The 16,002-nt window shown below is 37.4% G+C and overlaps 1 protein-coding gene across 4 annotated transcripts in view; it reads left to right on the forward strand.

Annotated features, from left to right (window-relative positions):
• Positions 1-10,633, forward strand: part of LOC106045459 (solute carrier organic anion transporter family member 1A2) — a 57,419-nt gene extending 46,786 nt beyond the window's left edge. For 2 of the 4 annotated variants that reach the window (XM_013195965.3, XM_048046799.2), the window contains 7 exons: positions 1,174-1,338; positions 1,787-1,982; positions 3,245-3,410; positions 4,009-4,193; positions 4,744-4,808; positions 5,396-5,513; positions 6,392-10,633. In XM_013195965.3, the coding sequence (XP_013051419.2) occupies positions 1,174-1,338; positions 1,787-1,982; positions 3,245-3,410; positions 4,009-4,193; positions 4,744-4,808; positions 5,396-5,513; positions 6,392-6,539 (1,043 nt within the window). In that variant the 3' untranslated portion in view covers positions 6,540-10,633. Of the gene's footprint in view, positions 1-1,173; positions 1,339-1,786; positions 1,983-3,244; positions 3,411-4,008; positions 4,194-4,743; positions 4,809-5,231; positions 5,310-5,395; positions 5,514-6,391 lie in introns of those variants that run through there. The other 2 variants (XR_007157758.2, XM_013195967.3) reach the window with 2 other exon arrangements.
• Positions 10,634-16,002: the final 5,369 nt, after the last annotated feature.

The raw sequence follows: 16,002 nt of genomic DNA on the forward strand, positions 1-16,002 counted from the left end.
GGTGAGGAAAGGTTCCTAGCTCAGCCTGTGGATCCCTAGTACTCCTGAGTCCTTTCAGAGAGCCTCTTTTAACCATCATTTCCTTACCTGCATTGAAATGAATGTCTGCTCTCCCTGAATATCCTGAATTAAGAAGTCTTGTCATTTCAAGTTGAAAAAAAGGCATTTATAGTTCAAATTAATTTCTTATTCAGAAAGCTCTGATTATGCACTGCATGGCATATATAAATAAGACAGCCTGTTCATAGTGTCTCAGATATTTGACCCATTATTTGAAAGTCTTGCATACAGATCCACTTCTACTAAGATGTTTCCCTGTCTCTGGAAGATACATATTAGCACTAAATGGTGCCTGCTTTCAATGAAGTGTGATCATTGTTTTACAGAAATTTACGTTTTTCTGCAGTTTCTTGACAGTAGCTCATCACATTAATTAATAGAGAATGTTAGACAAAGAGAAGTTGTAATTTTTTTTGGTTCTTTTTCTAATGGTTCAGATCCTAACTTAATAGGCATTGCTCAGAGATAAGACCTGTGTAAATCAGCTTCTCAGAATTTTACTTGGCTGAAGACTGGAAGATGCAGACTTTGAGTGTATAGTGAGAATAACTGCAATCAACTCCCTCTTTGGGCATTTTCTTTCCCATTGCTAACAGTAGCAATAACCAAATCCCATCTCTGTGGCATGTAGTCACAGGTGTCTGGTGTGTTTGCATATCTTCCCCTTTGTACTCTCTTTGCCTGGCAGGTGCAGGAAAGGGATTTTGGTCAATACTTTGTCGCACAGGGTGAGGTAGAAAGGAGTAGGAATGGTGGGGAAGTAGCTGCTGCTGCAAATCTTTAAGTGCAAAGTTCAGTCACTGAACAGCTAAAATGTTTCCTGAAACTTTTACTATCAAATTAATACTGTGATTTTTATAAGCAGCAGCCTCATGTGTGTGAGTGTGTATGTGTGTGTGAATTGAATGAGGTTATCTCTGTGTAGAAGAACATGTTGGGGTAGCCTGGACTAAGCAAGTAATCTTTGACCTGTGGTGTCTGGCAAAGCACAAGAATTAGCCTGATCCAGTTAGGGACCACACTTGTTCCCTTCTTTCCCCTTCAGGGACACTGAGCAATGGATGATTCATTTAATAAAGCATTACACTAACTCATTACATTATTTCATTCCAGATTTCATCCCATTCCTCAAAGCTTTGTTTCACAACCCAGTTTATATGTTATTTATATGCATAACTGTGCTACAGTTCAGCGCCTTCAATGGCATGGTATCCTTCATGCCTAAATATTTGGAACAGCAATTTGGAAAATCTGCATCAGATGCCATCTTTTTAATCGGTACATTTGCTTCATTCTGTTCTACCTGTATTTATATATATATATATATGTTCATGTGTGCATGCGCACATATACATGTTAAGGTAAAATGCTTCTACAGATTCCACACTACAAAACAATTATAAATAATCCTGCATTTTCTGTTAAGGACTTTCTAATTTTCTGTGCAGAATTTAATAATCCCCTTCCCATCTTTGAACTGGCTCAGAAAGTTCAGCTGATGTCAAACTTGCACCATTCATCTCAAAGAGATTATGTTAATTTACACCAAGAGTGTGTGTGGGATCAATATTTATATTATCTTGATTTAAAAATATAAAGTAGAGAGTAGTAGAGAGTAGTAGTCATGGGCACTGTGTGAATCTTTGCCAAACCCAGTCTTCACTTATGGGTAGCTTTGATGGTCTTCTTCTTTATTTTAACATGGACATTTAACTTGTTTAAATAGGCATTTACAACTTACCAGTTATATGTGTTGGGTATTTTTTTGGAGGCTTATTCATGAAGAAATTCAAGATAAATATCTATCACGCTGCGCACATAGCATTTTGGGTATCTTTACTGGAATACCTTCTCTACTTCGCTGCCTATTGGACTGTCTGTGACACTTCACCAGTTGCTGGCCTAACAGTTTCCTATGAAGGGTAAGTTCTTTAAGGTGCAACCTGGAATGATTTTTCTTGTCAAGAATTAGCCAGGAACTCCACAGTTTTTCAAAACAAAAATAGGTACATTTTAGTTTCATTATCTAAGTTATCGAGACTTTAATTGTATGAAATAGTAGGTCAGGTCTTCCTTCTGTTGTTCCTGTTTTAAATAGTACAGTGTATTGAAAAAGATATCCACATCAAGACTCATACAATTCCACATCCATATTAATAATTTGACTAATATAATTATACACTCAATTATACAGCAGGTAAAAATAAGAAGTTGATCAAATCAGGCATATATGAATGAAGGAACTGGGGTTGTTTAGTCTGGAGAAGAGGTGGTTCAAGGGAGACCTTATTGTTCTCTGCAACTACTTGAAAGGAAGGTGTGGGGAGCTGGGGGTTGGCCTCTTCTCACAGGTAACTAGTGATAGGACTAGAGGGAATGGCCTCAAGTTGTGCCAGGGGAGGTTTAGGTTAGAAATTAGGAGACATTTCTTCTCAAAAAGTGCAGTCAGACATTGGAATGGGTTGTCCAGTAAGGTGGTGGCATCACAGTCCCTAGGGGTGTTCAAGGAAAGGTTGGATGTGGTGCTTAGGGACATGGTTTAGTGGGTGACATCGGTGGTAGGGGGACGGTTGGACCAAATGACCTTGAAGATCTTTTCCAATCTTAATGATTCTATGATGCTATGATTCCATGAATGCAGTTTCAGGACTACAGAGGGACAAAAATATTTTTTTAATTTAAGCTGGTTTACTGAAATTTGATTTCTATCAAGGTATCAGAAGATATTTTATCTACAGTTTCTTGATTTGAAGCCTGCCATTAATCATGGTGGCATGTGTCTGGAAAATGCACATGCGCTTATATATAACTCTTATGGATAATCAAGAACATGCATACCACAGATGAGAAAAATGCTGTTGGGTATGCATACCTACCTGTAAATAGATAACATAATATAGTGTAATGTAATATGATATAATGTTTGATATGTTATGATATAATAATTTAATATAATATGAGATATGATATAACATAACATAACATAACATAGCATAACATAACATAACATAATATAATATGGAAAGATAGAAAGGCATGGTGCTGCAGCCAGAGTCCAGGATAGGAGCAAGTAGGATCCTGGATCAACCCTTGAGCTAGAATAGAATATTAAGCATTTCAAAAGGTTACTGGAGTTATTTCATTTCTGAAATAAATGAATAAACATTTTCTAAACGTATTTCAGAATAGAACAAGTTTCATATGCAGAAAGTACTGTACTTGCTGGCTGCAACAGGGACTGTGATTGCGCACTTAAAATCTGGGACCCGGTTTGTGGAAAGAATGGAATCACTTATGTGTCACCTTGTCTTGCTGGGTGTAAAGCCTCAAGAGGAACTGGAAAAAGTGTGGTAAAGCATACTTTCTATTGTGCTGTAGCTAGGAAATAGAGGAAGTGTGAAATAGCCATATCAATATAGGGAAATAAATATCCATACACGTACATTTAATTGGATTTGTAAGGTGATAAATAGTTGGAAAAATTCATTGAGTGGCATAAGAAATTCCAAACTGAATATAAAAATTAGGTCAAGTTTAAAGAATATAATGAAGAAGCCTCATTTTCTTCTTGTAATTGAAACAATCTTAAATACTCAAAATAGTGTGAGAAGTTATTTTCAAGATATTGCAAGTTGGAAACTTGAGTGCACAAGAACATTTCACTCAAAATGAAGTTCTATAGCATGGATTTAATCATCTCTTCTCCTATAGATTTAAACAAATAGCTAGGTATTATAGAACCTAGCTCCCTCCTAGTTTCTAACCCTACATACCACACCAGATGATGGGTGGACCTGGGCCTGCCAGACTGGTTGAGAGCCCACAGTGCAGTGCTGAATGTATGTAATGCTCAGGTGCCAAAGAGAGGGAGCTAGGTGCTAAAAGTATGAATTTCATGCTCAGTGTGTGAGTTTTGACAAGTCTGTGATTAAAACACTCTTTTGGCAGGTATTTGAAAATTGTACCTGTGTAGCAGCCTCAGAGTTTTCATATCAAAATGCCTCTGCAATTCTGGGCCAGTGTGACCGAGGAGAAAGCTGTGACAAGATGCTTCATTACTTTTTAATACTGCAATTAGTCTGCAGCTTCATTTTTTCCTTAGCAGCCATGCCTGGATACATGGTCTTAATAAGGTACAGTAAAATGTCCTTATGTTAGGAAACCTACTGGACTTTTTATTCTTAGGTCAGATACTTACAGGAATTAAAAAATGTGTTAGTTTGTGTATAAAAGGAGGAAGAAAAGAAAGCTCTTACATCATTTCTGCGCTGCGTTAAGGTTTAGTGTCGTGCTAAATTTAATCGGTTCTATAAACTGATGTTGCTTCTGGCTATCAGCTGTATCCTGAATTAATGTAGGACCACTGAGAAAACACACTGAGATACTGAGGGGTGTGTAATACCCATTTCTTTATTGACCACATCATCATGGTGCTGATTAAGCCAGAACTACCTTCTTACACTTTGTGCTAGCCTCAGCCCAAGTAGATGATACTGGGACAATAGCTTTTCCTTTTGTGATTTGACAGTCCAAGTTAAGGAATTTCAGTAAATGTCATCTAATGAGGATAACTAATTAGAGTGGTTTGGGCCTAATGTGATGAAGGTTTTGGTTGAAAAAAGCAAAGGTAAATATTTGTTATTAATGTCACCTCTGTTAATCAGTGTTCAATGTACCATACAGGTCTCTAAAACCTGAAGAAAAGTCATTTGGAGTGGGTATCCATGAACTAGCTTCGAGAGTATTTGGTAAGAAAAGTTCTAATATGCTTTAGAAGAATAGTTAGATCTGATGTAGAGTTAGATACGGATCACACCAGGGCCCATAAGAGCATGGCACAAAATTCTACTTCTGTGGAGTGCCCATGAACAGGAAAAAATATTTATTTATTTATTTATTTATGTATTTATTTATTCATTATGGACCTAGGCAGCATTGCAAATTAGAACAGCTTTCATTTGTCATTTATTTATATTGGGGAATAGGCTGACTACATCTGGCACTCATCTCAAAGTCATCTTATATTTCTTTGCTCTTGTTCTGTTCACTGAAAACAACAGTTACTGCCACTCATAGGAGAAAATGTTGAGTTTTGCTAGGAATCACAGTCCATATTGTAACATATATATTGTAAACATGTAACTGGAAATAAAATCTTTTGTTTAAGGTAGGTAGATAAGGAAGAAGAGGGAACATCAGGAATATAGAAAACATGGTTCATGCTGAAAGAGGACAGGACAGAAGAGTAGGTGAGAAACAACATAGGATCTGTAGTGTATCTGCTAATCAGAAAAAAATATATTATTCACAAAAACATTGCTAATATCCCTTTTAGCTGGAATTCCATCTCCCATTTATTTTGGAGCTTTGATAGATACCACATGCTTGAAGTGGGGTACTATGACTTGTGGTGGAGAAGGAGCATGTAGGCTGTATAACATTGTCACGTACAGGTATATTTTCTACTTTATATTAATTTCTCCTCCTTGCTATATTATTAAATGCATATAAATACCATTGTATGCTCTTCATCTTTTTCTAGTAGGCAAACTGTTCCTTTGTTAGAAATTTGACACAACACTTTTTTTTTGACATTGGCTTTATTTGCCATGTGTGACCTTTGCCACAGATGCTGTAACATCCTTTGACCAGAAATGTTCTGGCACCATAATTACTTTCACTTACAATCTTTCATGAGAACAGACCTAAAAACACTAAATTCTGATAAAAATAAATTAAAAGCCCTTGTGGGAAAAATAACAGCTGTTTAATGGCTGTCTATACTGTATATTTAAAATGTAAGGGTTGAAATAGTATTTGAATTAAATTATAGGAGAAATTTAGGTAAGATATAGTTACCCAAGTTGGAATTTGGTCCAAAATACTGTGTTTCATGCCCTTTTTTAGTCCTTCAGGAAACACTGTAGGAATCTTGAAGAAAAATCTTGTTGAACTAACAGCCTCAGACTGATTCCTTGTAATGCTGTGTAGAGATTGGTTATGGAAGAATGCTAACATATGAATATCCTGAAGTTTTACTCAGATGGTCCAAGCTGCCCTTTTCAGGGCTCTCTCTCTCTTTCTCCTAGAGAGCAATCCATAAGGGAACCAGGCAGCTAACTTTGCTTGTTAAATTATTTTCCTGAAGTTGGGTGATGTAAATAGACAGTTCACTGCCTCTGACATACTCTTTCATCTTCTGTGAGATCCAAGAGGATCAGAGCACCAGCTTTAAAGTAGCTGGGCAATTATTACAAAAGAATGTATGTTGATTAATTTTGCTATTTTCACATGAATGCATGTATTTAATAAAGCTAATCTTCTATTTCAGGTGGCTCTACCTTGGCCTGCCAGCAATATTACGTGGAGTATCCTATTTCCCATGTGCACTAATTCTCTTTATTTTAAAGAAGAAACTTAAATCTGAAAGCAAAACCTTGTTAAATACACCAATAGAATTGCAGAATAAAGGACAATAAGCATTGATATAGCATTTCAAAGCAGGACATATTGTGAAAAAAAAAAGCAACCTTGCAGTGTAAATTTTGCATGTATCCTTGTGAAAGATTTCTTACTTTAATCAGTGAAATATTGGACAGAGATTAATAGAATTGCACGCGGTTATATCCTAATTATATTCTCACTAGAATATCAGTTCATAAACAAAAGTTACAGGAAAAATGTGTTTGGTGCAAAAGTACAAGGAGCAGAAATATGAAAATTTATGAAATGCCAGGTTTATGTCATCTGAGCAAATGGCTATGAAGCAGAAACATATTTTCAATCCCAGTTTCATTGAAGGTAGTGTGAGTTTTGCAACTGACGCCAGTGATGTCAGATTTTGTTCTGGAATTCTCCAACAGCTTCTGCTACAGCTTCTCTTATTGACTGTAGGCAGGACTTGTAGCTTTTGTGGACCTGTTTTTTTTCCATGAATTTATTTAATTATGTTGTCAGTCTTTTCAGGCAAGGACTGTTATTCTACACAGTGTAGGTGGTCAATATATTGGGAACCTGGTTTATGGCATGACCTGAATGTTGCAGTAATAACAACAAATAAAAAATAAAAAATAAAAAATATATGTTTTCTAAATGCTGTGTTATGATGATGTTTTAAGGTTTGCATACAGCATGGACAAGGAAAAGTTTTCAGGATTTGTCACTTCAGTTGCTTTCACAGTAGAAGGGAATAACTTATACACTGAGAGTGATAAATGATACTTGCAAGTGTTTTGCCCATCACACTGCTGTGTGCCAAATCCTATACCTTCTCATGCCTACTGAAATTATTCTTTGAATGATACAAAACATTAGTTATCCTGATCTTTGTCCAACTTTTATTTCTGTCAGATGTGATGCTATAATGAAGGTTTGGTGTTCAGCATCAGTGAGCCATTGCCCTGAGATGTCTTAAATATCTCAGGAAAAGACCCTAAATATCTCTAGAGATAACCATACAGAAAACCCTGCTGACAGGGTATATATCACACTAGGTGTTTATTTGTTTATTTGGTTGAGTACAGTGCATACATATTTAGCTGGATGTTTGGTTCCAGTGCAGAGGAGCTTAGGTCTGTCTGAAAGTGGCCAAGCAAGAACTTCTCAAGCCCTTTTATTAAAACTGTTGGAACTCCCCCCTATTCCTCCCCCTAAAGTATTATATTTCCCCAAAGTAATTACATTAGGTTATATTCTGTTTTACTTCAGGGTATTTTAATAACACCATGTGTGTATGTGCTTGGAATTTCTTCATGTCCCCCATAGAATCAAGGACAGAAGATCAATTTCTTTCCATAGACCACGAGTTTAGCTCCAGAATGTAAAGTTTCTTCAAATACAGTAGATTCTTAAAATTAATTGTACGTTTCTGCTGTTTCCTTGCATTCTATCGTCAGTTGCTGGAGAGAAGAGGACAGCACCTACCACTGAGCCTCCCCTCCTCAGGATGTTGCATAGAGGTCACCTCTTGGCCTCTTTTCTCCAGACTGGACTACCCAGTGTCATCAACCTCACCTCATAGGACAACCTGTGGAAGAGGAATGGAAAAGGAAAACATGATGCAGTCTGTAGCAGAACAGAGCAGAAAATACAATTCTCTGTTATGCCTCAGGTCTTCCAGAGGCTTCCTGAATATTTGAAGCACAGCTGATTTTCAGCATTGTTCCTGCTGCCCTGGGGAACTTACTGAAAGCCATCATTATCCCTTGGGGGTATTAAATTCCCCCAAAGCTAGAGGTAAAATTCTTTTGAAGGCATTGGCACAGTTTCGTGCCAAGGTAACCTGGGAAACTGAAAAGATACAGTGCACTGAGGTTTCAAAGCTGTAGCACACAAAAGGGCCTTGTTAGATAGACAAATCTGTGCCATTTAAATGGACTACTGCCAAAGAGTCAGGCCTAGTTAACTCACTGTGTTTGGAAATGGAAGGAAGCAGATAGGAAAGTCTCCAAGTTTTAAATTTAGCCTTTTAGTACACGCATTCATTTTCTTTTTAATTGTTCCAGTTCATCTGCTTGAGAATGTGGCAGCATTACAGGCCACCTTCATCAGATGCTTTGAAATCATTAGCCTGCTACTCAATCTGTTTACCAACTTAGAAGGTGGTGACTGGAGACCTGGCAGGATGATGACTGTAGATAGGTTTCTTGGCATACGTCAAAGGTGGGAACATTACTACTGCAGAGCAAAACCAGCAAATGGAGAGTACATGTCATTCCAAAGTAATCATCATAAAACCTTTATGATATGCTGTGTCTGGTAAAACAAGCATTCCTGGGATTGGGTCGGGAGGTTAAAAAAATATTCTTGGACCTATTCCTTCATATGTAAAGCCAAACCTTAGACATGAACCTTCCAAGTTCTGAGCATGGTGACCTCGATTCAGGAAAGCATTTTAGCATGTGCTTGACTTAAAAATGAATGGCCTCATTGATGTTTATTGTTTAGGTAGGCGATGTTGGATGTTTGAAGACTGAGCCCCAAGCTGCCATTGTTTTGACAGTCCTTTGAACAGAGGCTACTTGCTTTGCTACTTGCACCAAAGCTTGCATTAGCACTGTAAGTAACACAAGCCACAAATGAGAATAATGCCAATAGAAGTAACTCTAAGTGTAAACGATTTGTTTGTTTTGTTTAATAAAATAATAGCATGCGAATGGTTGAATTGATTAAGTCACATATCAAATTGTTAAAAATAGACAGTAAGATTTCCTGAGTGCCCGGGAGGTGGGCAGGGAGATTTCACAGTGCAATCTACCACAATTCTTTATCACTGAAATTTCAGCTCAGTCAGTGCCTACGAGTTGAATTTTGATCCTTAAACCCACCAAGTGGAAGGCGAGGTTCTGGATACAGATGCTGCCTGACAATGGGAAACAAACTCTTGCTCTTCTGGCAGTGTGACCGATGTTACCATCTTTGAGATAATTTAAAGACAATGGCACACAAACATATATTTATCTAGCATTTTGTATGCAATGCCTTTTGTAATTCCTGATGTTCTATTGATTTTTTTTTTTTTTTGACCACAATTGGGTGCTCAGCTGTCAATTTCAAAGAAGAAACCACAAAGTTGCCAGTATCCACTGGCAACTATCCATTTCAGCAGTCCACTGAAAAATGCCAATGCTTTACAAAAAGCATACATCTGTGCTTGTGAAGGGGATGTTTCTTTTTTTATTTACATTATTTTGTCTGCATCAATTTTTAATTTCATCAGTTATTTTATCACCAAGTCTGTCAGTATTTTAAAAGTCTTTATTAACAGGTTTATATATATATATATAGGAAAATATTGTGTCTTGTATAAATTTCATTGTCTCCTTGTTACTTCTAGCTCATAAGAATTGAAACCTACTCTTTGTACACAATTAAAAATTGCTGATGACGTATTATGTTCAAGCTATTTTTATTTATTTATTTATTTATTTATTTATTTATTTATTTATTTATTTTGAGAGGGGATTCCTCACTTACTGGGAAAAAAATGTCACCTGGCAAGTTGATTTTAATTAATGGGCATAAGGGAGGTGTGGTGACAAAAGCTACATAACTGCACAATAATTTTGTTGTGGGCATAGCTTTATGATTTATGATATGAATACTGGCTTTGTTTCACAATGCGAATATACTATGTTAACATGTATGTCTTCTGAATATGTGAGCATTATGGTTTGGGCACATCTTGTTGGTAATTCAAATTCATTTTCTTTCTTTCTTTTTTTTTTTTTTTCAGTAAATAGTAGGCTGTTTTTGTATGCTTTCTACCTCAGGTTGAATTTTAGCAGATACCTCCTCCCTACAGGTTATTGTCCAAGCAAACCTAATAGTACCTGGAGCTAATTCAGTCTGTGGACGTGGAGAGAGGAACACCCTGATCGCATTTGGGGTGAGATTTGGCATACAAAAACTCTGAGTAACTTCTTATTTTATGTAAGTATGGTCATGGAATAAAAACTGGATATATCCAGCAACAAGTTCTTGGCTACTGCTACTTTTTTTATTTTTTTTTTTAACAGAATTGTTTTTAGTTTCTTCCTTTCGTAATTAGTCGTAAAGTGTTCCCAGTTATGCTGCTTGGGATTTTGAAATTTCATTGTGTTTAGGGCTTTCTCTGGGAACATGGAAAATTACTAGGTAATTGCCTCTCTCTTGCTTTGTTCAGGGAGGCAATGGCATGGATTTCTTATAAGGAATTTAAATCACAGGAGAAAAAGTAGTAGATCCCATTTGAAGGTGAAATCTTAGGCACTGCAATGTCTAATATCCCTTCAGGATGAGTCCATTCACTAACTCCCTAAAATCACAGAATCATTAAGGTTGGAAAAGACTGGCTCCATGCTGCAAGTGTGACATATGACTGTTCATTTCCAAGAGAGGTGCTTAGGGAATGCAAACACCAGATGCTCAGGGCTGATGTGTCTGCATGTGACTATAGGTAACATCTTGCTGGATCCTTAGAGCCTGTGCTGTATGAGAGGAAGGTCCTCACTTGGAGGGCAGAAAGCCCATTATGGTGGTGCAAAAAGTTGGTGCAAAAGAAAAAGCTGATTACAATGGCTGTGTTTTTGTAAAGGCCTTGACCCCTGTATTTGTGTAATGGCTGCCCAGCTTTATAATGTTATCATTTAAATGGTACTAAAATGGGTTTGAAAAAACATGCTTCTCACTTGAGATTAATGGAAATCAAAGTGGTCCAGTTCATCCTGTACCTTTACTGTTACTATTGTTTCAAGGCAGCTCTCTGGAAGGCCAGAGTGCAGGCAACTGCATGTTGTCTGGCACACAATGATTCTTATTTCTTCTGTAGGTGGTAAACCAGTCTCAAGAAAACTTTCTGGTATAAAGACAGAATCACATTTTAGAAAATCTTAAGTTTCTGCAGAAATGTCCAGAATTAAAAAATTAAATTCAAGAAGACATGTTCCGTGCTTTTGATTTATTTATGCATTTTCTGTAGTTTTCAACCTCATACTGCATTGTAGCTTTCAACATTCGTCGTGGTGAATCTGAATAATGGGATAGCAGCACTTGTAACATTACTGCTGCTACTTTGTGACTTACTTCCACTTATGACTAACACTTTGCAGAAATATTGCTATCAAATATATACACATGTACAACACAGAAGTATGAACAGATAGTTTGTATTGTTTATGCACTCATTTAGTTTTTCAGGCATTACAGTTTAACAGAGTCTTCTAAGGGATGCTGCAATCAGTAACGAAACCTGTTCAGCGAAGTCAGTGGACCAACACTTCTGTTTTCATTTAAGTTCCCTTTTCTATGTAGAGGTCTGGCCTCTAGAACCTTCTTCTGGGTGCTAGAGAGGTTATCTCTAAGTTTAAACATACTAAATGCAAAACTTCTCATTATTTCCAGCTTTCTCTGTTAGTTTATCTGTCTGTGTCAGGTCAGGCAAGGCCTGAGCTGTAGAGACTGGATATGGTTATGAGCTTTCCTCACAGTCAGAGACCTTTAAATCCGATTTAGGACCTACTAATTCTATTATTTAGCAAAGGTAGTAATATAGAGAAGATCTTAGATTTCTCCAAATCATTTTTTCCATCTTATTTCTGTATGAACATTGTGAATTTGATTCTGCCCCCCTCCAATTACAGCAGACAGTGATATTGTGAAAAAAGAATTATGACTTCAGTAAAAGTCTGGAGAGATGAAGAGCCTGGTAGGTGTGGGAGAGCTGTTTTGCTTCTGTAGTATGGGCTGATAATTCCCAAAGAAATCCATATCACACGAAACATCCTACTGCCATATATGTCTAGGTGGTTTTAATACTGTGGCTGAACTAATGCAATCATTCAGTACAGCTGCTATAATTGGTTATCCCCGCCCCTCACTAGAGACTTTGCTAGATGCCATCGTGTGCGGCAGTGAGGTGAGTTGGCTTCAGTCCCATCAGATCTGTACTACATGTGGGATCCTGCATAGCTCCAATGCAACCTGGGCTTTCCCCCCCACCAAAAAAAACACCACCACCACCCCCCCAAAAAAAAAGGAAAAAAAAAGGAAAAAAAAAACCACACCACAAAACACCACATTCCCAAAGGGCTTTGCTTGTCTGAGTTTATAAATTGAGTACAGTAAATAAATTACATTCTCAACTGAAAATAAAAGATTATTTCTTGGCACATATTTAGTAATGTTTGTCAAGTCCAATTTAAAACTATAGATGGCATGGTTTCCATTACTTCTCTAGAGATTAGTTTGTAGTCTCTTAATTTTACTGTCTTGGAACTTTTCCCAGTGTGTCACAGCCACTCTGTTGTGTTCATTTTTTCTTTTAATATAGATTTGCTAATCCAATTTAATACTATTTTTTTCTCTCTTTGATGTTTTTATGTGCTTCAGATACTTTTGTCAAGCTCCCTAAAGTAAACCCATACCTTCCCTGAGCACCTTATAATTTGTCCCAAGAATGCATGAAATATATGCAGTGCTCATCTAATGAATCTCCTTTTGGGCTGAAAAACAGTTCTTGAAGGGCTTGTTGCCTTGAAAGAGGTCTTCCAGTATGCTTTAACCAAGGTCTTTCTACATTTCAATGCTATACTGTGCATTTTTGACCTTTGAGATTTTTCTAGAGTTCGTGTCATTTACAAAACAAAAAGAAAAGAACCATTTTTACCATTGGCCCTGGGACGCTTCTTTCAGGGACTCCTGCTTTTGCTTTTCAGAACCTCCCAAGCCAACAAAAACAACAAAAGAGGAATGTGGCTCACCATGCTCCTGCCTGAAGTGGAACAGTGAATATACGGTCTCTTTAATGTTTGCAGTTATATCATTGATGCTGTTAATGCCTTGTCTTACAGATTGTAGAGGCAGATATCTTTACATTCCTTAGCAGAGGAAAAAAAATCTCCTTGGATGTTTGCCTGAGATTATGCTTCACAATAATTTTAGCAATAGTTCACAATAAATTTGCCTTATATACACCTTATGGAAAAAGCCAGCTTCCTCAAAACCAATTTCTGTAACTAATGTTTAACTACTTCATCATTTCATTAAAAAATGAAATTCTGCATAAAATATTGTTTCAAAAAGTAGCTATAAGAAAAGTAACCTACCTTGGAACTGCATGTGAGAAATGCACTGATTGGAGAGAAATGAAATGTTTTCCTTCAAACATCTCACATATAGCCTTAAGTTAAAACAGAAAGTTTGTAAGTTTTCTCTAATGACTGTTAAAACATCATTTAGTAGGGAAAAAAAAAAAAAGAAAAAAATAAGTTGCATAAGTAATTATAGTCTTGTATATAAAATTACTTTAAAGTTTCTTCACATTTAAAAAAGGTGAAGGTAAGTTTATAACAGTCTAATATACAAACAAATCAGTACTGAGTTATTCCTCCTACGTTTCCCACAAAGGATAGGGTGTAAACTGAGAATTACTTGGCAATGCAGTAATAACACAACTTTTTATAGAAACCTAAGTTATTACTGTTATTCTGAAATCAAGAGTTAGTGCTTAAACACCAACCACTTTGATAGGCAAAAGCAGTGGAGGTCTATTGTAATACTTGCAAGAGTTCCCCTTATGAGCTTGGCCAAATTTATGGGAATCCAAGGGATTTGCACTGGTTTTGCCAGCAGAGAATTTCTCCTGTGCTTTTAGATTAGCATCCATGGGGAGATGAGATTGAAAATGCACTCCTCATGCAGGCACGTATCAGAAAGTGCCCCAGAAGTTCCTGCTTGAAATTACTTGCAAGTGAGAGTTAATCTCCTAAACTCCCTGAAACTGCTGGCCCTGTGCTCGTGAAGGCACAACAGTACTTTGCGGTCCTGCTCCCTGGTGGGTGGAGGCTCACTCCTTCTTGCCCTCTGCCTCGGGCACATTTTGCTCCCCCACAGAGCTGGCACATGTAGTCAGTAGGTCCCACTCTGAGCTGTAGCTTGGAGAGGGCAGTGGAGATCTTGGCCTGAGAAACACGTCAATACTGACGTATTTGAAGAGGACTTCTTTTGTTGTATTCTACCACAGAGTTGTTTGTTTACTTTCTTTTTAATGCAAACTTCCCACAGCAAAAAAGAGGTGTGATTTTCAGAGGCTAATTTCCCCACTTAGCTTATTAGGCACATGTTTAATATAGCAAAACAGTTATGAAAGGTGATTTCCAATGGCGTACATTGGAGGTGGGCACCCCTCTTCTGAAGGTTGTCAGTGGTAGTCTACTTTGCAGCTTTGAAAGCAACCCCAGTATGCTTGTTTGGGTTATCTGAATGACATGGTGTTTGTTTCAAACTAAGCAATCCTAAGCAATGATCCCTTTATTCAGATGAAAGCATTGATCCAGCAGGTGCTGGAGATTTGGGCTGGAAGTCATGCATTAACACTGACAAGTTACTGTCTGTGACAAAAACCTGATATTTCTGAGATAAACTCTTCTTTTTCAGAAGGCCGAATAATTCAAGCACAGCTGGAGGTACAAATTATATCTAAATTCAAAGACATATGCAAACCCATACTACCAAGAAATTATATGACTTGAAATGATTTTTTTGTTTCCATTCCTCCAAGGTTAAAAGTATTATTTCAAATATGAGCACACACACATCTGTCTTTCAATTTGAAGATATCAGAAACACTTCTATTATTATTATTTGAGGTTTTATGTATGAGTACTCACTGAGGGCCCATCACTGAGGAGATAATTCTTTTACTACAGTATTAGATTGCACTAATTTTGCAGGAGGCCTGTGAGCAAGCCACATAAACTTTTTTGGAGTAAATTCTCATAGAAGAGCACTCTGAAATGATTTTACCACTTGCATCTTTGTCTTTTATTAATTCTCTCCGGACCTAAAGAAGCTGAGATTACTAAAATAAGATCACACGACAGTTTAGCATTGCATCCCCAAATCTCCTGTGCACCTTTCAAGAGATGAAAAATTGGTATCAAGAAAAAGACTGAACATCTTATACAGAAATCACGCTTGCTTTAATTTGTTGTTGTTTGTTTGTTTGTTAGTTTTTTGTTTGTTTGTTTAGTTTTGTTTTGAGCAGAATAACTTTTTTTCTCTTCTTTCACATCTGACCCTTCCATGTTTCATCAATAGTAGGGATTCACATTCCTTCTCCTTCTGCTGCTTCTTTTGCCTGAGGAAACCCATGATCTGGCTTGCAGGTTGAGCTCTCTCAGCCTTCGTCTTACAGCCACGTCAGGCCTGAGGTGGCATCACCACATCATCTTTTGGCTTCAGGCTTGGCTTGTGCTGCTCTAGGCAGAGGCTCTGCTGGCAGTGAAGCTCAGTTAGTGCAACCGAGCGTGATGGAAGCAGTGACAAGAAGGTGCCACTTTCACAATGCTTCTTCTGCCGATGGGTGAGATGCAGCTCTCAATGGAGCTGCCCTCTGGTCTACCTCTGCTTAGTTGGAAGCCAGGCTCTAAACTTCTGCCTGTCCGTGTGTGACTGCCGCACAAC

Source organism: Anser cygnoides, chromosome 1 (assembly GCF_040182565.1).
Source record: "Anser cygnoides isolate HZ-2024a breed goose chromosome 1, Taihu_goose_T2T_genome, whole genome shotgun sequence".
Lineage (NCBI taxonomy): Eukaryota > Metazoa > Chordata > Aves > Anseriformes > Anatidae > Anser > Anser cygnoides.